General features: G+C 45.6%; 1 protein-coding gene across 1 annotated transcript; it reads right to left on the minus strand.

Annotated features, from left to right (window-relative positions):
• Positions 1 to 11,091: 11,091 nt before the first annotated feature.
• Positions 11,092 to 17,305, minus strand: PRR15L (proline rich 15 like). The gene is made up of 2 exons (XM_044444724.1): positions 17,137 to 17,305; positions 11,092 to 11,648 (listed from the first exon to the last, which is right to left on the minus strand). Exon 2 carries the CDS (start codon positions 11,620 to 11,622, stop codon positions 11,299 to 11,301), a length of 324 nt encoding a protein of 107 aa, XP_044300659.1. The 5' UTR covers positions 11,623 to 11,648; positions 17,137 to 17,305; the 3' UTR covers positions 11,092 to 11,298.
• Positions 17,306 to 23,452: the final 6,147 nt, after the last annotated feature.

Below are 23,452 nucleotides of genomic sequence, written 5' to 3' on the forward strand. Positions count from 1 at the left end.
CCGCCGTCAGGGAGTTTCGGCAATACTGAGCTCAATGGACCACGGGGCGACTCCGTGCAGGGCTGCCTTTTATATTCCTAAGGTCCAGATAGCACCTGTTTGTTGAAACGTCTCCTGGAGAGCCCTGGACAGTTGCTGCCAGTCCAGGCAAGCAACAGTGGACCGAAGAGGCTGTTGTCTGAGTGGGCATAAACCAGCTGCCGCTGTTGCACAAATTCATGGCCCTTGTGAGGCTCAGGAGGACTTGGGATGTCTTAGCACCTGCACCAAAACTACCCTCTGTCTGAAAATAACAGAGGACCTCTGCAGGGACAACAAAATAGCTCTAAAGAGGCATCTGACTGTTGCACTACAAGTGTGATGAGTTAAAGCCAAGCAGTTAGCTCTGCCACTCTTCAATCTACCCTGGAGAAAGACTGGGAGGGACAGTGCACAAGGACATGGGCATTTGGAGCCTGACAAGCACCCTACTGTGCAGGCAAGGAAATCTGCACACTTGTGAAAGATCTACAGAGTGCTTTTCTGGGTCCACACTGGTTGAAGATTAAGAGGAAGACTTTTTCCCCCTCTGTGCTTTTACCTTTTATTCCTGGGAGCGTGCTGTGCCTGTTCTGCCACCAGGAGGAGCAGGTGTGGCCTTCTCTGGCATGCAGCCCAGGTATCGGTTTGCTTTCTGCTCTTGGGTCGCATCCCAGCGAAACTGCAGCTGCAATAACCTTTTGCCCTCTCCGTGCATATTTGCCTTCCCAGTCACTGTTCCTTCCAGCTTGCTAATGAGGGGTCAGGATCTCCTGGGACATTCTGCCTGTGACTTTGGGATTCCCTAAAGGCTGGGGTAGTCCCCAGATTACACTCTAGAATGAAAACACCCTTTTGTGGAATGCTCACTTGCCTTGTTTGTAGTCTGGTTTCATGGCAACACTATCATGCCTGAAGATCAGAAGCAGATCCTACATACAAAGTAAAATAAGGAAAACCACAGTGTCCCTGACCATGTCCAGAACAACTAAAACCTACCCCTCACCCTGAAGCAATCATGCTCAAGGTTTCAGGTTGGAAGATGTGGCTTTAGGAGAGTTTAGCTTCGGCATTGCCCATTTTAGAAAGGAGGACCAAATGTGAAACCTTGCAAATAAAGAGTTGGTGAAATTCTTACCAATATGTAATGTGGGTAATGCAATGGTCTGATCAGGCAATCCTAAAAACACTTCTAGGAAAGGATGTCCCAGGAAACAGCAAAATGTTGTTGTTTTGCAGTTCTGCTTTGTACTGCAGTGCATCTTGTACTGTGTGATGGAATACAGAAAAGAATATGGAAAGGCAAAGAGGAAAACACCTTTGTGTGACGGATACTGCAATTCCTCCACAAAGAAAACAGAAACCTCTGCAAATTGTCAGGTTATATGCCTGATATGCAGAAGTTCAGGTGTTGGGAGCTAGGTTTCCCACTTCACCCTTTCAGAACAACAGACCATTCTTTAGCAAAAGCTCTTTATTCTCCGATGTGCATCCAGCAAACTGTAATCTGCAAAGAAAGAATCTCTGAGCGTGCACAGACCAGTTTGTTGAATCCGCACTTGAAACTACCTCCGAGAACCTTCCTTCCTTTTGCGTACCCCTGGGCCCTACCCCTCTGGGAGGGCCTCTCTGGAGATAGGTCAGCCTCTTGGCTGCAGGATGCCCCTCCAACTGGCTAGTCCTTTTCTCCCAGTGTCACATTATGGGGTCAAAGATCATATAGGGCTCTTCTGGCTCCTCTTCCACATCCCCTCCCGATAGTTGCAGACTGTGGCCATTCTCAGGGTCTGCCTGAACACATGGAGAGGGTGGTCTTGAGATGAGCCTCTTCCATCTCGAAATCTGGGGGCCCCAGTTTCTCTACTCTTGAAACATGTTAAGAACAACTGGGAATTGGAATATCCTGGCAGGCCGCAGATGCAGTTGGAATCCTCAGCAAAAGCATTCCATGCTGTAGCACATTTTGTTGTTGATCCCACATAACTATGATTTCCTAACAGAATGTCACAGGACTCCAATTCCTTATATCTGCCTGCCTATCTTTCCTTCTTGTAACCTCGGAGAGATGAAAGCAGGAGAGGAAAAAAAAAAAAACACTATGAGATAAATCTCTGTCTTTAAATGAAGCCTTCCCATAAAGCAGCTGTTCAATGTAAGTTTGTACCATGACAATGTTCATTTTACTTATTTTTAGTTTAGCGTTCTTTAGACCCTAGTATTTTTGACACACATGTATTTCCCCATTCTATTTAATTTGTCTGACAAATTATGTTGCCCTTCTAGTGAAGGAAAAATAGAAAACTATCCCCCAAACTGGAGAGAAATGAGAAGAGTGTTACCACACAGCACAAGAATTTACCTAATCACTGGAAGAAAATACATGGAGCATGTAGTGGCAAAGGGCAGAGGTGGGGGAAGTGTCACACATTTTTCAAGGCTCCCTCCTTGAGGTCCATTATAAACCCAGATACAAGTACCTAGAAGAATTAATTTTGTGGCAGGAGAAAGAAGCCCAACTCCCAGAGGATGGGTGTTATTCACAGTTTGACTTATTGGGGCTTAGACATTCTTCCCCAGCCTGATTGCATTCCAGCAGGTCACTAGTCAGCTAGACTCACTAGCTTGGATCCTCCAGAACAATTTGCACCATCTTGTGCAAGAATAGGCAAGCCAGAGCCCTCCAGATACTTCATCTACAACTCCCATGATCGCTTAGTATTTCTGATGCTAGCTGGGACGATGGAAATTGTCATCCAACACATCTGGAAGGCCTCAGCTTATCCACCACTGCTGTAAGAAGATCTTGCTTGAGTCTGTGGCCACACCACATGGAGAACTTAAGGCTCTCCCAATATTGTTGGATTACAGCCGTCATCATCCCTGACCATTGGCTGGACTGTCCAGGCTGATGGCAATTGCACTTCTGTAAGGTCACAGGTTCCTATCTAGAAGGCAACCTTTCCCAGTCAGATGTTGGACTGAAGCTCTCAACATTTTCAGTTAATGTTGGACTGAAGCTCCCAACATCATCAGTTAATGGTTAGATATTATGAAATTGTGGTTCATAATATCTAAGAGCCCAAATTTGGGAGATGCTGGTCTGGAGTGTAACTTGATTCTTATTGAAAGAGGATGGCACTACAACCTGGGCAGAAGGTTGGATTGGGTTCCTTTTGGTTCTTCCAAGTTGATTCTGTAAAGGAAGGAGCAGCTACTGGATGCTCTCTTTTTCCACAGCTTTGTTGTTTGAAAGCAATGAATGGAAGGGAAGTTATCTGTCTTGGAGACATCTTCATCTTCACCTTCCTTTTGGATGGGATGGGCACCTCAAAGGAGGCAATCCTCTTGGACATTCAAGGAGGACCCTTAGTTGTGAGTCTGGCCTGTCCTTAAATCTATGCACAGAGATATTTGCAAAGAAGCAAATTGGCTGTAACATCAGCCACCATATTCAGAGAAGAGCAACACAGCAAATTTTGGATTTGCATGGAGCTTCCATGCCTGTGCTTAAACAGCCCAGAGCTTGGAGCTTTGGCCTGGCATACTTGAGACTTTTGGAGAGAATGTGGATGGCTCTGAGCCGCCTCTTCAAAAAAAAAAAAAAAAAAAAAGAGGCAGCAATGGCAACCCCCAGGTTCACGGTTTTCTGCTCAACTATCCAAGACAAAGCAGAGGAGCAAGGGCATCTCCTTCCACAGCCTTCCCCAGTGTGCTGCTTGTAGGTGCTTTTGACTTCAGCTCCCATCAATCCTAGTCAGCAGGTCAGGAGCTGCAGGCCAAAACTCCTGGATGGAGGGCATCTGGTTGGGAAGGGCTGGCTTCATCACTCTGAGTGAGAGAGCTCAGCTGAAGTGAGTGCTCCCTTTTTATCTTGTGTGGCACCTTGAGCCATCGTTCCTTGTGGGCAAGAGCAGAATGCATGGATCCGTGGCACACGAGAGTTTCCTTCTCTTCAGACTTGCTCTGTGCATCCATGCAGAATGAAGGGGCAGAAAACTGAGGTACTGGGTTTTCCTTTTAATACATGGGCGAGTCTGAAGTATTGTGACCTAAGTGAGCCATCACCTTATTCTGTATGTACAGAACCAGCTTGGCTGGCAGATGATAACTTGTGTTGAGCTGGTAGTACAGGAGGCAGGGTGAGCAAGCTAACCTTAGTGTGTTGGTCTGAGTTAAGAACAAGTTTGAGAAATGCTCCCTAAAAGAAACTTTAAGTTGCACCAGTACATTGGCATATGGCAGCCTTCTGCAACTTGATGTGCTGGACTACAGCTCCCATCATCCTCAGCCAGTAAGACTAGTCCAGAGTATCGGGAATATACCAAGTACAGTTTGTTTTCAACCTGGAAGTAGTAGGAGAAACAGAATGAAGAACATTTGCGATACCTAAGGGGATAACCGTGTAGGCGTGCTTGATGTATCAAACAAAGGCAGGCTTGCCCAACTTAGTACTCCTCCAGATGTGTTGGGCACTTCTGGGGGTTATGGGAATTGTAGTCTGACACAACAGGAGAGGTGCATCAGGTTGGGCCAGGCTGAACCAAGGGCGGTTTAGCAGACTGAAGGACAAACTTCCATGCTTGCTCACTCTCCTTCCTGTGGGGCAGACCCCTCTGGGGGAAGGGAGTGGGAAAGCTGCTCCCTCAGGGAGCTCTGAGGTTTTACCACGGCAGGAGCCAAGCTCAAGGATGCCAACAGATATGGCTTTGCTCAGGCAGGGCAGCCATAATGCCTCCAACTCCCACAGTGGCGCATGTTGGCTTGAAGACTTCGCTGTAACAAGGTCAGGGTTCTTTGCACCTAGGTTCCCCTTGCCAGTAACCAATATAAAGAGGAAATAAAGGCATGTGGAAGGGGTAGGGATACCTCTGACATGTTTGCAGCTGAATAAGCCCTTTTGTCACCTCTGATTGGAAAGCAGGAATCTCTCCATAAAGAACCTTTTCTTCCTGCCACGGGGTGTGGCCAATTTGAAGCTCAACAGAACTAAAGCAGGGACATTTCAGTGAAAAGAAAGGTGATATTGTATGGACGAGGCATGCTTTGTGACAGATCCTCCCAGGCGAGGAACCCTACCCAAGGATTGCATTTCCTGCAGCTGTGCTCCTGTTTAGCTGTTACCAAAACACAAGCTCTTCTTTTTCTTTGGGGCGGCGGGGCGGGGCACCTACTAGCAGGGAATGTAGCATTTTTTGGTGGGGTGGGGTGGGGTGGGGTGGGGTGGGGTGAGGGACCATCGGGGATTGTTTGCTGATTGTCCACGATAACAAGCTCAGGAACATTGCAAACCCATTCAAAAGCCAAGGGGAAGAAAGCTGCAAATCAGTACAGCCACTTCAGAAGCCTTTGGGAGAAGGAGGGATGGGTGGGATGGGGGCGACAGATCAAGCTGTGTGGGCAGAAAATGGGGGAAAGGGGGAGAGGAGAAGGCAGCTGTCACCTTGGTGAAAAATAGTCAAGCAGAGCTGTAGATCTCTAGTTAATCATTTAATGTAAAGTTACTCCTTCCCTTAAATCACATGGCAGGTTTTTTTTTCCTCCTCCATTTTATGGTTTGCAAGAACCTGTCATGGTTGTTTCACACAGCTACTAAGAGGGGGGAAGGAGGCACTCTGTGTGCTCAGAGGCACTCTTACCAGTAGGATTTGCATGTTCCTTGGTGAGCCATTGCATTCAGCTAGGGTCCAGAGCTGATCTGGCATTTCAGTTAAGGCTTGCCAGAAATGCTATCCATCAATGTCTTAAAAGGCAGCATGATTAAGGAGCTATTCTTCCTAGACATTCCTGCAATAACAAAAGCATGTAAAACTATATACAGAAAAAAATTAATGCTATTTTGAAACAAACATTTCGTTTGTCTTTTTTTGTCTCTTTCTTTTTTTGCCCTTCAAGCCTGGCTGTTGACATGTCTGTCTACCAAACTATCATCCACAGGAAAGATCACCAAACTTTACTCACAGGCCAAAGAAAGGCAGTTAGTTCAGTTCTACCAGTCCCTCCTTCCTGTGGAATGACTTACGTTTACAACAGTAAATATATATGGCTGCACAGGAAAACCTGCTGGATCAAATCCTGGTTACAGCTACTGCAAATATTAACAGGTGCCCAAACTATCTCAGATCTCTGGCTTACCTCCCCATTTAAAAAGCTGGGGAAGAGAGGAGTTTCCTCTGGAAATCACCACATATTTATTATCCTTCCCCTTCTGGTTTATACATAGTTATAAAGAGCTTTACCCTGAATATAAAGAGGACTGGGCCAAGTGATTTTGATGCCTCAGATGAGACATCTAAATGGTGCACACAATGTTGCCCTTGCCTCACCCTTGATCCTCCTCCTGTGTGGTGAATTTTGGAAAAACAGAGCTTTCTTTTTGGAATGCTGCTCCCTGATGTCAGAACACTCTGTACATGCTCAGACAATATCTTAATTTTATTTCACCTTTGCACAAAATGAAGTCTGGTGATGAGTATCTTTTATGAGGAAACACTCTATCAAGCCTTGGTTTAATTTACAGAAAAGAAAAAAGACTGGCACAAGTCCTCAAACCTACCTGGAGACCTTCACCACTGTTTCAGATGTTTGCAAGTGAGCTCATTTATTGTCCGGGAAGATAACTGTATATGCTCAGAAGCACCCTTCACATATCCACATGTTCCAGCACTGAGCAATCCATTCCATTCAAAACCAGAACTGGGTGTTTGTGTATGCCAAACAAGTTTAATGCAAAACTTGATGACTGAGTTGAATTAAGCTACTTGGGACAATTAGGTAATGAAAATAATCAAATGAACAAAAGGAGGTAACCTTTCCCAGCTACCATCTACCCAGACACTACAATCAACCTCCCCTTTGAGGGAGGCTCGGTGGCAACAAGGAGAAAGGACTTTTCAGCCGCCCCCCCCCACCCTTATGGAACAAGTTCCCTACTGAGGCCCACCTGGCACAAGCCTCACTATCTTTTCGGCACCAAGTTAAGACTGTCCTCTACTGCAGGGCATGCAATCAGTTTACTGGAGCTTTGTCAGCTGTTTAAGTAGGGTCGAACTGGCTTTATCATGTTTAAGTTATTGGAATTTTATATGCCTTTTACATACTATTTTAAATTTTGTATGGCAACTCTCTCCCTTCACCCAATGTTTTTATAATGTGGTGTATTTTAATGGATTGTTATATACCATCCAGAGAGTTTTTTGGGTGGTATAGAAGTTAAATAACAACACCACCACCATCAGAATCCAGGTATCAACAAATGCCATTATTTTCCATCTAAATCTGGGCTGATGATCCTGTGGCCTTCCACTGCAAACGTCCTCATTCCTAACATTTGGGCATGGTGCTTGAGGCTGATGGGCATTGGAGTCCAACAGCAGGAGAGGTGGGAACTGCAGGCTAACACATCTAGAGTACATCCAGTTGGGGAAAGCGGCTCTTCTTAGGGCCAGGGAAATGCAATATGGTGAAACCTGCAACTGGATGTCCCCATATGGTATTTTTCTAAAAGAACAACCTCCCTGCCTGGCCGCCATTTGGATAAGGGTGCGGCACAGGGAAGAGTGGATCGAACCCTTTCCTCCTACTCCAAACCCCTAATTCCAATGTTGTCCCCCACCCCCATTGCTCCCATTAGCCACAGAGGGAATACCATATAGGCAATCATATAGGTGGAATATAAATAAATATCAGTCGATACATGGAAACAACTTCTGGAGGGACACATGTTCCCCACTCCTGTTCTAAGGAAAGAGTTTCTTGGGGTTGAGTGGCTGGGATGGGTGGCATCTTTCTTTCAGAAATTTTCAGAATTTTTTAAGGCTAAGCTCAGTATCCCAATCGAAAGGGGACAGCAGTTGGGACCAAATTCTCCAGTGGGCCATTCTTGCCAGGCAGGCAAACTGCTGCAGGGTCCCCTGCAGAACCAGAGTGCACAGTTCAGTAAAACCGCAGCCTTTACCAGCACAGCATGAGCTTGATGGATGAGCTATTACTACAGTTCTTTGCAGCTAAAGTTCACCTGGCTTGCCAGGCAGAGTTGGCCTGGAGGCAATGGGGTCGAATGTGGGAAAAGAGCAACCTTGGACTCAAGGTGCAGAGCAAGCAACCCTTTTAGAAATCTCTCCCCCACCCCTGCAATGGGTCAAAGTTACTCTGGTCAGGATGGGAACAAATGTTTACCACCTTTTCTGTGATGCTTCAAAAACCTTGGACTCGGGCATCAATAGAGGGAGGAAAGGGAAATAATTAGGGCACAATCCTAGGCATGTTTAGACAGGGGGAAAATCCTACAACTCCATGCTGTGGCATGTAAGGAGTTGCAGAACTTTTTTCTGTCTAAACATGCCTAGGATTTCACCTTTACCGTTGATTTAATGGAAAGACAGTGGAACAGGGGTAGGCAATCACACACTTGCACAATGCAAAGGTCTCTGAATCTTCCTTTTAATTGCGTTTCCGCTTGCCTTTTGACCAAGCCACTAGATTCAAAACAAGGGCAGCCTAAGAAGCTGTGGATGGGATCATAAGGAGCCCCTCGTGTGTTGAAAGGGCCCCCGAGATCAGAACATGAAGGTTGTAGATTTCCAAATGACCAAAATATCCTCCGGAGGTGAGCAAACGGTGGCCTTCAGATGTTTTCGCCTACAATTCCCATCAGCTCTAGGCAGCATAGCCAATGGTGAATGGTGATGGGAGCTGTAGATCCTCAGGGTCACAGGTGCCCACCCAGCTTTAGTCCTATTCCTCCCTATAAGACAGGTGCATCCATCTGCCAACAAACCCATTGCCACCTGTTTTGCCTTACCCAATCCAGACCACCTTGCATGACAAGTGGAGGCCAGGTGTGGCCATAGGAAACAAATGACTAAAACTAGTGAGTCACTCTACATGGTAAAAGGGGAGGGAATCCTCCACTTTGCAGTTTACTGATCACTCCAAACTGGAGGGAAATGTCTTCTGATACAGCACTCAATCAGATCCTGAGCATGAACAAAACCCATCCCAAGTTCGATATTATTGCAGTTCCTTGCTAATCCATACCAAGCAACATCCTTCCTCCCTTTATGGTAGCTAAGTCCTACTACTCCACATGAAGCAGAATACTGGGAAAACTGGAGGTCACAGATGGATGGTTGAGAAAGGGACCACTTTTGCAGTCACATCAGATGAAATCTGAAAAGGAAGGCTACAGATACATTGCCAAAAAAAGAGGAAATGCATCACCAAAAGGGGACAGGAGACAGTGTGTTGCGTTGAACTGACAACCTGAGGATCTGGGTTCCAGGCCCCACTTGGCCATGAAGCTCACTGGGTGACTTTGAGCCAGTCATGAACTTTCAGCCTAGCCTACCTTACAGGGCTGTTGTCGGCCACCTTGGGTTCTTTGCAAAAGAAAAAAAAAGCAGGATATCACAGTATTAATAGACTAGTGATTTGTATAAAATTAGCATATGGTAATTGATACATAAAGACCCAAATGTAGAAATGATTCTATTTCAATTTAAGTGCAGAACTTCTCCCCACAGTGTGGAAAACTGAACCAGTGGCCTGTGTGTTTGCTTAGTCTCCCGTCTGGCTGCTATGATAGGGCTGGGCGCAGCTCTGCCTCCACACGCTTCCTTCTCTTCATACCTGATTTGGACTGGAGAGCCCTTTGAACAGAGGACTCCCAGAGGGCGCACAGCTGCTCTAACACTGAATGAAGGAGCCTATTTCATGTGGGGCTTACTAGATACATAGCATGTGGTGTGTGTATGCAGCCCTCGGCTAACCCCTTGTGCTGCCTGGAGTGAAAGACAGCATGGTGCCCTCCAGCATCACGTCTGCTTATGGGGGGCAACCCGCCTAGCAGCAGCGTCTGCGTTGAGGCAGCTCCGTGGCCCACGCAGGCAGTGGGCAAGCTGTATCGCCCACAAGGCCTGCCTTCATCCAGGGATGATGGCTGCCTGAGATGGCTGACTGACTTGGCCTAATGATACGGCTGGCCTGAGTGTTCATGAAGATGTCTGAGCCACAGCAAGCACCTCACTTCACTCTTCTTTATTTGGACATCAGGCTGCACAGACTGGGACACGGCCCACTGGCTTTCTGCAGTGGTGTGGATCACCAAGACTTCAATTATTATTCATACACTGCTTTTTTCCTGTTGTGAGGCATCCAAGGGGGCTTACATAGCTTCATTTTGTCCTCACGACAACCCTGTGAGGTAGGTTGGGCCAACAGTGTGTGACTGGTCCAAAGTCACCCAGTGAGCTCCATGGCCAAGTGGGGACTAGAACCCAGATCCCATCCAACACTCTAAACATCACACCGACTCTGTTTTCATTACATGTCCCAGACTATAAAAACAGAAGGTTTAGTGCCTATCTGACAGGGCACATCCATGGCTCTGTGGGGCTGTGCTTGGGGGGAGAAGTCACTGTTGTATAGGCCTTCAAGCCAAACAACCAAGCTCCCTTCTAGCACTCTCTAACTGAGCAAGAACTCCCAACTTCAGCAGCCGTCACTGTGCAAGGGATGCCTGCAGAAGGGCTAGTTCCAGGTCATGATCACATGTGCATACACCCCTTCTCAGCAAGGTGCTCCCTTTATAGCAATGGGCTTACCTGGCAGCAGCCCACTGACCTTGAAGCCATCCGCCATTTAAATTTCCCACAATGCCCCATGGTTGTGCCATGTTGGGTAGTCTAGGGCACGGTGGGAACGTTCCAAAGGTGGACAGCTTCCCAGGTCCAGCTGATGATGCCAGGGAAGGCAGGTGTCCAGGACTGGCCGAGGGACGCACCTGTCCGTGTTGATGTAGCCCAAGCAGCCTCGTGTCAGTGACTCTTGCCAGAGCAGCTCCCAGAAGCCGCCTAAGAATGCCAAGTGCTGACGGTGGCTTTTGGTGGCAAAGACTCACTACCTGCTCTCACTATGAAGATGACGGGGTTGCTAACGGTCTGGGAGCAACTGATCTGCATCAAACAAGTCTTAATAAGTGTTTCCGTGCCACAGATTCTGCTGGACCCATTTTTTCCATTCTCCGGATTTCCCAGCAAGCTTGTGCTTCACATCAAAATTATTACCTTTATTCCTTAAATTAAAAAAAGAAGTAAAGAACAACAACAATAAAGTTAATCCTTCTCATGTGAAAATCAGGACCTGATCCTGGAGCCAGATAGCCCCTCATTAACTTCATTTATAAACTTAATGCAAAATGAATGCCTAGTCGGCTTCTCACAATCAGAGAAGCGTCCTCAAGTAGTGGGTGTTTATAAAGTGCATCTCTCCTTCAAACAGTCCTCATTTCTCATCCCATTCTCCATCAACAAAAAAGTTGGGGTTTTCTGACAAGGTAGCCCGTACTTTCTTCTTTTCCTTGAAGCGCCCTGAATTGGAAACTTTGACATGCTTCCCTTTGGTGCTTTTGTCCACAATCTTCTCTAGCCGGGCACTGAATTCCCGGTCACTGCTTCCTGCACTGCTCCCATCTGCCGGTATCTCCTCTTGCTGATTCTCATTGTTGGCAACAGCATAGATATCGGGGCTTTCGTATAAAACTTTTGGGGTGGATTTTTTCTTTCGAAGGAAGGTCAGTTTCCACCAGCTATAATTATTTTCTGCCATGGTGGCCAAGAGAATGAACTTGTCACCTTTGAGGAAGGGAAAAAATAGATCTGTTACTATCAAGCCAGTTTCAGAGAAAGCTACCTGGGAAGTCTTGGCTTTCAAGCCCATGCCCAGCATCCTAAAATTGATTTCCAGGACCTCACAACTATGTTTCTCCCAGCCATTGGTGCTACCTTGGTCACTAAGCCTACAGCCATCTCAGCATATCTTCCAACCTATCAGGAAAGTATGTGATATTGCCAGTCTTTGCCCCAGACAAGCTATTTCCTGTTACACCCATTACAAACCCAACTGCCCATGTCTCTGAAAAAGCTGTCAATAATCAGTTCTCCACTTGTTTTTTAAACCTCCACCGGGGGGGGGGGGGGCATAGGCAACATGTCCTTAAAAGCATCAGCTATGAGCCAGAAAGGACCTAGTTCAGGGCTGAGCCACCTGTGATCTCCTCCTGGCCTTTGGTAAGGCCTCTGCTGAATCTACTGGTACCCCCATGAGGTTGGTATTTGGCAGCAGCCAAAAAAATCCATGGTTAACCACCAAAACAGCAAACTATGAAGGAGACCTTAAAGGGACAAATTTAGCTTGTCACGGCTTGCAGCCAAACCTCAATGGCATGCCAGCAATAGATCTGCTAATGCCCTGCCAAATTTTGGTGATGTGCCAACAGGACCAGATGTGCCCCCCCCTCAGTTGCCCACCCCTCCCTTAACCAAAACTCCTCTAACTCATGTGTTTTTAGTAGTTGTTCTCCTTGCACCTCAGTACACTCCCTCCTTTGTGATATGGGATAACCATGTGGCCCAACTCACAGGATGGGTATAAGGATTTTCCGGCAAACTCTGAGAACTTGAATGCACCATATAAATGCTGGATTAAAGGTAGAGGGAAGGAAACACAATATGGTGATTGGAAAATATGCACCAGTTCTGGGCAGTGTGGCTTGCAGCTTTTAAATAGCCAGGAAGATGCTTCTCATGGTCATTCAGTTTGGCCCAAAGCATGTGTACAGTCAAGCAGTGGAGAGGTCAATATTGGAGTCTGCCTCAGCAGAGTTCAGCCTGGCCCCTGCAATCACCGCAGTTTTTCTTGGTTTTAAGTCAGCTTTTGTCTTAGACTGAAGCAGCTTTTATCAGGATTTCAAAGAGTATTTGCTGAAGGTGTCCCTGTTGCCTTACTCTGTTTACAAGCAACCCTATGTTCCAGTCAGGAACTGAACAAGCAGTAAGCACATGGCAGGGCTAAGGAGGGTGTGTACACATGCCTGTAGGTCTTGTAGGGTGGCCATGTGTCCTCTTTCACAGAGGACAGTCCTTAAGTGGAAGGGCTGCCAGAGGACTGACTTCTGTGGTAAGGTATCCTCTATCTGTCAATGTCAGTTTTAAGAGGAAGAGCCTCAGTACTATCGCCCATCATCAGCCGGTGCTTAGCGATGAGATGTCTTGTATTTCTGCTTAAAGTATAATTATTTCTAAATGTGCACTTACATATACAAATTAATATAAGCAAATCAGTTATCCCTCTTAAACCTCTTCTCTGCGGGATTTATAACTGGCCACCTGTGTGCATCTCATTATTCCAAAGTACTAGGTTGTTCAATAGCCAATCTAGGAGTTAAGAAATAACTGAAGACTAAACGGAAGGCCTGTCACCAAGAGCCGTCAAAGGCCTACTGCTGATGGCCTTCTGGTTCCCCTCTAAAGTGCCCATGTGTATGTCCTGAAAGAAAATAGGAAAAAAGCCCAGGATGGGGATCTCCTGCCATCTGCTTTTGAAGGGACCATCAATCAGCTGGAAAGAACAGCCTTCTGGTATGTTTTAAAGCAGTTTTAACTTCCTTGGGAGCCTTCTCAAAAAGATGATGTAAGCACCTGGACCACTGACTCAGCAAAGCAAACAGGACTCTTCCCCACAGTGTCCCTCACTGTGTTGTAAATGAATTGAGAGGAATTATTTCCGCATTGCATCAGGGTGTGCACGATTGCATTTACAAATGTCACACCAATCTGCATTCGTGTCTGTCTTCTGTTCTTGGTCACACGATTCCTCATTGCTGACAACGTGACAGTGGCCTAGCTTTTAGCCCTTTAGTTGCCGCAAAAACAAGATCTGTAGACAGGTTATCCACTATGCAAACTCCTTGAGCATCCCTTTCAACCCTTTCTTGGGGAAGAAAATGCCACCAGTTCCCTCAGCTGCTCACTTTCTCAGGGCACAGTTTGCCGCCTGCTCCTGCAAGTACCTGCTTTTTAGGAAAGCCGACGCAGTAATTGCAAGCCAAATCCAGAGTTTTTCAGAGGAATCCTGTAAGCGATTTCTCCACAGTGAGATCAGCAATGGCAAACACCTAATCAAAAAGAAAAGCTAGCTTGCCACCTTTCCATTTCCTCTCCAAAGTGCAGACATATGAGACTGCAGGAGCGTTTCACCCCTGAGCAAAGGCAGGACACGACAACTTGACTAGCACAACTTGACTGTGTGAGCTGCATTTGTGCCCTACCACATCTCTTAGATTGTTCTATAACCTGAAAAGTTTCTCTGTAAAACACACACCTGTTCCTTGGCAGACATTTACAGGTGAAAAAGGTTCCACAAAGCTAGGAAGGGGGAAACCGCAGATGTACTCTGAACACCTGAGACATAAAGCATCCATGATTGCTGGCTGTAGGCCCTTCCTTGGAAGTCAAAGCACTCCAAGCAGGAAGAAATTTCCCCTCTTCCCTCCCCATGACTTTTCCTTTTGTGTGGTATCTTTTTTGACTGTATGCAGGCGAGCTGTTTGAGGAGCTTGTTTTATTGATTGCAGGCAAGCTGTTTGAGGAGATTTTCTGGCTAATAAGTGGGGTAAAAACACCTTAAATAGAGGAGAATCTACAGCATTTTGTAGATATAGAAATGAAGCAAGCTCTCTCGAATAATCTCCACAGGATTACTCAAGGCTGCTTGCCACTTTTCATGTGGGCTTATTCAACCTTGAAGGCAGTGTAGGCTAATTTGGCTTTTGGGAAGCACTGTTGGATGTACCATTTTGACATAAGTCATAACTGATCCTTATCATATATCTACAAGCAGACCTCTTTAACCTATGATGGCTTCCAGATGTATAAATTGGCTGGCTAGCTGGGCAACTTTACAAAGGTTAGTCCTTTTATTTGCAGGGCTGTTCCACCCAGCTGCAGTTTAAAGGCAAAGAATCATTAAAAGAGCAACCAGGGATGATCAGTGGCATCGGCCCTTCATACCAAAAACCTGGGCAGTAAACAGAGCAGAAGCATCTCACAGCTGTGGGGAGACTTTTTGTATATCCATTTAAATGATCCTGACAATTTTGAAATCTGCACCTATACATACACATTAGGATATGAAAACATTGTGTTTGCTTCTTGGAGGTATGTTTTCTCTTCTGTGGTTCACCCTACATGTTAACACCTGCCCTGACACACACTGCGGGAAGCTGGCACAGCTGGCTTCCCGCTTGCAAGACAAGGTGAGCAGAGAGTGCCAGGCCGCACCAACACCTCTGAGTTCCACCAAGGCCTGTTGGTCTGCGTGGTCTTCCTCGGCCACATCAGCTTGGCCTTCTGGGAAATGCCTCCATACCGAAATGCCAGTCTGGCAGATGCGCCGTAAAGGTTATCCCTGATGAGTTGCTGTTGAGGGCAGGGTCACTTTGAAATGGAGAAGACAGCTCAGTCAAAGGTCTTCTCTACTCTACCAGAAATGGCTTCTGAGCAAAGGCTGATAGGAAAGGAAGCCTTGCTCCTATTCACACACCGACACCTGCTGCTAATTTTTATGGGCTCCAGTGTAATAGCTCCCTGCTCTGTGGAACTATACAAATGGTAGTTTTGCATGTATGCCATGTATTTGTAGATTCCTTTTGGCAGAAACACACTTTCTAGGAGTCCTGGGTTGAGAGCTTGAGAAATAAGAATATTAGAGTGCAATCCTTATCCATGTTTAGACAAGCAAAGACCAACAGCCTCCCAAATGCTGGGGGTCCTAGCACTCATTTCCATCTAAACACACACAGGACTATACCCTTAAACAGGTCTGAAACCAATTTAAATTTCAGCATAGATCAACTTTCCTACAGCCTGGTATCCTCCAGTTGTTTCATTTGTTTTACTAGATTTCCCAGCATTCCTGACTATGCTAGTTGGGACTGATAGGAGGTGAAGTCCAAAACATTCCAGGGCTGGGGAAAGCTGTCATAGACATAACCATTTTATTCCTGCCCTCCTCTCTCCCTTCCTCATTCTCATCCATTCTATGAAAAAAGGAAGCAGGAGGAAAGAAAAAGATCCAGTTGCAAGAAAGCTGCCCTGTCTTTGTTTATAGACTCTAGCACTGGAATGATGTCAGCATTACACCAAACTTCCTCACTCAGGTGCCTGCCGAAGATGTCCCCAATCCAGAGGGGTGGGAAGTTGTAGTTCGAAAAGCAAAAGGGTGCCTAGTTGGGGGAAAGCTGCCCTCTCCTACAGGTGAAGGAACACTTTAAAGGTATTGCATACATATACTCCATATGGGTGTGCTATTTTTTAAGTCAGAAATTGCTACATCTGGAATAGGGGGTGAGCAACCGAAGTGCTTATCATGGTTGTTATTTCAAGTAATATTTCATGAAAGGTTCATCTCCTCTAACTGTGGAGAAAACGGCATTTCCCCATGATGAAAGAATGCAATCTTAGTGGTCAGGAAATGCAAGGTGTCTGCCCCAAAATGCTATCTTGCAGAAGACATTTAGAACTCTTCCTAGAAGTGAGTAGCAGATCTGCTTTGGGGATTGGGCCAGATTTAGGGTCTAATGCATTGCAGCAAGTAGAATGTCTTGTCCTTTCTCCCCACAGCAGCCCATCTGTGTCTGGTGGTGGGAATGCCCAAAGGAAGGCTGTTCACAAGCAGAGCCCTTCCTCGCAAGGCAGATCCAAGCTCCAGCCCTTGCTGTGCAAACAAACAAAATGCTACACCTCAATGTGGCAGCCATCTGAAATACTGCATTTGCTTCAGAAGTTTTAAAGGTAATGCAAAAGTGTAATGTGTGAACCAGTGAGGGAAAATTCATATATTCAAACATCCATAGTACAGAGTCAGGGCTGGCTATATATCCAAGTCAAGTTTACTTTTAGAAGTAAAACCAGAAAGGCCGCTGCAGAATGTGCAAGAACACTATTTGCATGTTTTGGTTTTCCCTCCCATCTTTATGGGAAAAGGCAAGTTATAGATTGTCTGCATCTCATTATATCCTCACAACGACCTTGCAAGGTAGATTTGGCCAAGAGACAGCATTTTGTCTAAGGCTGCACAGTGAGCTTTGGGAGGAAGCAAGAATGGGCACTTACGTCTCCAAGATCGAAACTCAACACTGCCCACTGCAGTACTTGCTTTCGTGGGCTTCCATCTGTTGCGGCAATCAATTAACCCTTTCTGGAGGTATCCAAGCACAACGTTCCAGCCAACCGTTCGGGTTTCTCTGCCCCATCTCCCCCAACAGTACCAGTACCCACATACCTGCTTCTCTTGGACTTGAAAATGCCGTCCCTCGCTGGACAGTGCGTTCAGGTGTTACGTGCAAAAGCCCACATGAAGAAGAGATGGGACCGGGATCAGGCCTGATGATGAGGTAGATCTCTGTGGCAAAACTAGCAGGTTTGGCTCCTGCAACCAGTAGAAAAGTGGTTCTCACATCTCAGGTGTGCCGAGGTGCCACATACCTGTTCATGCTGCACCTTCCTTCCCTCTCCCTCTCCCTCTCTGTATGTCAAGGTTAACCGGAGACTGAGCCACTCCTGCTTAAAGTAAACAGGAGCTAACAGAGGCCAAGTTGGGAGGGATCTGAATATTCATGATGGGGGAAATCTAAGCCAAGACCTTTTGCTGCCTAAGAGCAGCTCTGCTTGATGTCATCTGGGGAGGAGAGTAGGAGCTGCAGGGCATTTAGAGTCAATAGGGGTTAAATTCTAGATCAGTTTAGTGCTAGGGCTAAGGTTATTTTCCCCTGTTAGTCTGTTGTAGCAAACAAGGGGTGGAGGAAGGGATGAGCCCTGTGGCACTTTAGAGATTAGTTTATTGGGGCAAGATCTTTCACAGATACACCCAGCCTCCTCAGACACATTATGCTGACTGAAAAAACCACAGGCCATATCTATGTATAATATGCATATAGAAGCTGGAATGCAAACCATGTTAACAAGGTGAAACCCGAGGCACTGAAATGGCAGAGGTCATATCCTGACATACTGGGATGCAGCACAGGGATCCACCATAACCTAAGTGTTGTCTGGGGCCTCAAGGTGTAAATATCCATAGGGGGGAAGGTAACATTTTGCTGCTGTGAGAGAACCAGCCATGAGTGCTCCTTCTCATTCATGACACATCTTCGGGCCCTTTCCTCTATGCCTGTTCATCACATGGCATCCTGTCACTGGATTGCTGGCAGCCAGCAATGAAAAGCATTTGAGATGACACTGAACACTACAAAAATCTGATCAGCGGGATCAACGGTGCACCTTCATCAATTGATGTTGAAGTCGTCAGCTGATGAAGGAACGTGCACATGCGAAACAGCCAGGAGTAAAACCCAGTTTTGCAACTTCGCATGCCAACTACCTGCTACTTGCTATTGGTCACTTTGGTCATCAGTTCCCCACTTTTTCCACATGGGGTGGCAAGCAGATGATGAGGTATTATTTTTTAAAGATCCTCAGAACAATCCTATAAGGGGGCAATCCTATGGGGATGCCTGCAATCCCCTGAACTTGGAGTCGCAAGGCAAGTGGAAGAAGCACAGGGCAAAGGTTGCCTCTCTGCGCCTCCTGCTCTGCAAAACAGCCAGGTAGCTTACTCTGGTTTTGGAGGCGATGGAGAGGCGGCTCAGGACACACTGTCCCCTGGCAGCTCCAGTGTCCTTCCTTTCCTGCCACCCCTCCCCCAAAGCACCCTTCTTCAAGGCTGTTTTTGTGACTTTGGAAAAGCCATTTGGCACCAAGACCAAAGCGATTTTCTGACCCAGACTTGGGAAGCCAACCAATCCAAGGTGCTGTCTAGGATCACAGGACTGCTGTGCCCAGCAGGGCAAGGAGACTGCTGTTTGCAAACCATCCAAGCCTATGCATGTCACTGAGTTCACTGAGCTTCATGAATGTGCTAAGAAGCTGCAATTTTAAACTCATCTCTGAGGAAATGTGTGTTGCACAGCCAGCCTAAATTAAATCACAAAATTTGAACTGGGGCTCCCCCATTCAATCCTAGCCAGGACATATTGCTATCTTCCGTATCAGTAGTGAAGAAGCTCTTTCAGCCCAAGGGCCTTTTCAATTTTGAGAAAGCTCTTGGGGTGAGGATAGTGCATTAGAGTAGACAGGACCAAAGGCAAATGGGATGTGGCCCAAAATATATAAAATACTAACATTTCATAGATTAAAGCTCCTGCTGACAATAGCTAGCCCTTTAGAGAGGCATTTCTTTTTTCAAACTTGTTATTAGCAATCACATGAAAACAAATCAAAAGGTGGAGAAAACTACAGCACTAAAACTGATTGCAGGAACATAAGAGAAATGAGAACACAAACATATCCAGTTGAAATTATTCTTCACAACACCATTGACTGGTGTGGCAGCTGTTCAGTCTTTGAGAATGAGGAAAAAACTGCACAAAAAGACGGCAAACCACCGAAGATTGGTAGTTGAGGGAAAGGAGGCATTGGAGAGCAGCTTTCAGGCCCTGGTCTGAAGTTCCCCTACCTTGCTTTAAATCTGAGGTATACACATGCAGTGCTTAACACCCAGTGACTCACTCCCATGCACATGAATGAATGACCTCCATCAAAACCTGTCACCTCATTTTGTAATGACTTGTCTGTAGTGCCTGGCCTTGGATGACTGGTTTGTACTGGTCAACTCACTGCTTGGTGACTGATATGGAAAAAGGATAAACAAACATGTAGGTGTGAATTCACTTGGAATACAGCAAATTTAAAGAGAAACATCCTTGGAGATGCAGGATGCCCCCTAGATAGGACAGCATCATTCATTGGTTGCTGCTACTTAAAGAGAGATCAACCTGATTTGCCTAGACTCAAGGGCATTGCATCAGGCAGGTGAGGGCAACCATATCACTGGAGAGATAATATTTATTACTTGTTTTCTTCTGGAATGGCACCTCTCCGCCTCCAGGCCTTGAAAAGGAGGCCAGAAGCCTTCCTGATGGCAGATCAGAGAGCAGCCTGCTAGGGCTGGCACTCCATTTGCAGCCTGAATCCCTGGAATGCCACCTCCCCTCCGGTCTGTCGTGGGTCCTGGCTGCAATAAAGCTGCCAGGACTGCATGGCTCTCAGTGGCATCTAATCCCACTGGATCAGCTGGCTTTTTGTCCATGTGTGCATCACTGCTATGCAGGCTCCTGCATTTGAATCTTTCTTCCTGAGGTTTTCTCTGAAATCCTTTCCCCTGTCCATATGGAATTTTAAAGTTTTAAAAATCGGGGTGTTCTTAGGAGCCGGGGTCCTTTAAAGACACACACAGAGACTTTAGAGCATATATAAATCAGCATAGGCAAATTTGCATTTTTATTTATTTTTTGCCCTGGAGGCCTTAACTCTAGGGGCTCTTTGCTAGCAAGCGCCATGCCTGTCTGATTGTCACACTTCCAATTCATCCTGGGCAGGGCAAAATGAAAGTTTTTGTATTTAGGCAACAAACTGCTCAGCCCCATGTTTGCATAACTGGACCAATCCTTAGAACTTTTCTACAGGTGGCTGTTGCTCATCCCTTGGCCTCTTACATCTGCTTTCAGTTTCATCCTAATGCAGATCCAAGCATTTACACAAAGAGCATTTCCTTTCCTCTTTAAACCTCCAGGTGGCAGTGTGGTATTTCAGAAGAGTGCAAATACACAAGAGGAAATGGCCATTTCCTTTGCTTTCACAATAAAGTACCCCTATTCCCTGCCCTAAAAAGCCCAGTTCTGTGCTGGGTAGAGACAGAACTGAAACTGGAAGGCCATAACATCATTTAAGGAACCCATAAACAGCCATGAGTAAGGTAGGCCATGCCTCATGTAAAAAAGCCCTGAGTGCTTATCTATGGTTTAGACAGTGTACACGACCCTTAAATCGGCAAAGAACCATAGATCTTTACTACTCTTTTCTCCAAAATGCTTATGTTCTACATATGAGGAAGCAGCCACTGGACCCCTCAAAAGCATCGCTGAGATTTCTAGAAAGGGAAGGGGTTTCCTATCTCTCAGTAGTAGTCCCTTCCTTGAAGAGCAGAAGCCAAATAAACTCTGCAAAACCGCATCCATTTGCACTGTCGGGCTCCTTTGTGCAGAATGTCAAAGCCAGCTTTTCTGGCCACAGAATCCAAGTTTCCTTGCCATGGGGCTTCAGTTTAATTTCTGAAGATTTACAGCTCTCGATTACCTCTTTGCTGGTGACAGAAAACTTGCTGCTTGCATCACAACCTCTTTAGACAACATTTGTGCTCTTTCTGCCCCACATGGTTTGGGAACAATTTGAACCAGGGTGCCACAAAAGGTTTCCTAAATGTCTGGGACTGATCAGACAGCATTTCAGACAAATTGCTCTGATTTTGTATTATATATCCTGTGCCATTTAAATCAGAGAAACCACAACCTTTTCCTGTACTGTGAGGAGTCCCAGCTAGCTGCATCTGGCTGAAAGTAGCCCAAATGCATAACAATTTATAGGAAGGTTTGATTTCTGTCCAGGACCCTGATAAAGCAAAAACAGTGGTGGTCAGAAAGACAGTGTAAAAGATAAGTTTAGGGCAGTGCAGTATTCCCATCCCCATTCAGCCAAGAACCTTCTGAGCGACTGTGGGCCATTCACCAACTTCAGTCTAATCTACTTTGCAGGATTGTTGCGAGGATCAAAGGGAGCCATGTAAAGTTAAAAGCAGAAAAAGAAGAGAACCATGTAACTAAACTACCTTCAGATGAGCTCCTTGAGGGAAAGGAAGGATTGCATAAATCATACACAAACTTGCTTGATTTCTGTAAAAAAAATATGAAATAGTGCCCAAACCTATGCTTTCAGGGTTTAACACACACACACACACATATATATATGTTAACATACATACATACATATATATGTATGTAACATATAACATATAATATATATATATGTTAACATATATATTTGGACTGTTTCCACCAGTGGGAATATGGGGTGCTGTGCACTTGCCCGCATTCATCTCTTTGCTGCTCTGACTTCGCCACTAAAGAGTTAAAGCCTCCAAGCTTCCAGTTGCCAGGTTGGACTATTGTCCTTTAAATCTATCCTTTCCTTTGAGAGGATTAGTGGGACTAGACTCTGGCTCAGCCACTTGCCAGACCGGTTCTTCTCCCCAGTTGCTTTTTTACTTTCCGGGTGACCTAGCCTTTCCATTTCAAAGTAGAGACAATACAGCTTTGTTTCTAGACCTGCCTCCCTAACCTGGTAACCCCCAGATGCTTTGGACTTCAGCTCCCATCTGCAGCCAACATAGCCAACAGTAAAAAATGTTGGGAGCTGTGGTCCCAAACTTCCGGAAGGCACAGGAGTGGTTGGGGGGGGGGGGGAATCTGTGAACCCAAATTATATTGCACTGTCCTCAGTGAAAGACAACATGCTTTGCAGAGCTAACAGGAACTGGGATTAAGTGTGTGGGTGGTAGATTCTCACATTCTCTGGAACTGAATCAGGGGTGAGAATGTATGTGCTTAAAAAAATCCACAAGCCCCTTAATCCTCTCCCCTTTCCACAGTTTTATCAAACCACGACACTGTACACTGTAATTTCTAAAAACAGTTGCTAAAGGTACGATCATTCGTTAAGGGGCAGCTTCCCCAAATAAGTTGAGCACTGAATTATAGTCTCCCAGTCTGAATTTTATTCCAGTATTTCTAATTATGGTTGTTACTCAAATCCTTCACACTTAAAGCACAACATACCCTGTTGCAGAGAAATATAGTTACACAACTGTTCTGTTGATATCAGCCATACTTAAATTCATCACAAGCATAACATTCTCTTGACTTAAGTCAATGAGTAGACGTAATGAATTGGATCTAATGTAATGAGTTAGTCATACTTAGGGCAGGCCCACTGCAAAGTGACAAATAAGCCTATTTATTATTACATTTATAGCTCACTTTCTCCCTTCAAGGAATCCAGTGTAGCTTACATGATTCTTCTTCTCTCCATAATATCCTCACAAAAAACAACCCTGTGAAGTAGATTAGTCCGTAAGTGGTTCAAATTCAGCTGGCAAGCTTCGTGGCTGAGTGAGAGCATGTGTATCAGTCCAATACTCTCACCATTGCACCACACTGGCTCATGCTCCCCACTGATTTCAATGAGTCTGCTCCAAATATGGCTAAGTTTGGATCTAGCCCAAAGAATTTGTCAGATTGTCATACATATGTTGTAATGTGTGGTTCTGAAAAGTTTTTTTAATCCTCTTCTAGAGTCTAAAATTTATACCAATATATTTCTTATTCCTTAGCATTATTCACAACAGCTCCCTGGAATTTTACGCACCAAGGTATTTAAGCAATTCTCCCTTTCTTTCTATGGTGATAGCCTGATGGGGAAGGAATGGCGAGTTTTTGAAATAACTTGGGACAGCTAAAATGCACTTAGTCTTTAAACCCCACATATGCAATCAGTGTTTCTGAGTAAAGCTTTGATATTGCTCAGTATGTATAATTCAGAACGACCTTTGTTTTGTAATGATTTGAGGTTTGAACAAATAAATGAACTGAATGGAAAACTAATGCTCTAACATTGTCTTGCCATGCAATTCATCAATAAACCCTAAG

This window comes from Varanus komodoensis, unplaced genomic scaffold (genome assembly GCF_004798865.1).
Source record: "Varanus komodoensis strain SLA01 unplaced genomic scaffold, ASM479886v1 scaffold45, whole genome shotgun sequence".
In the NCBI taxonomy this organism is placed as follows: Eukaryota; Metazoa; Chordata; class Lepidosauria; order Squamata; family Varanidae; genus Varanus; species Varanus komodoensis.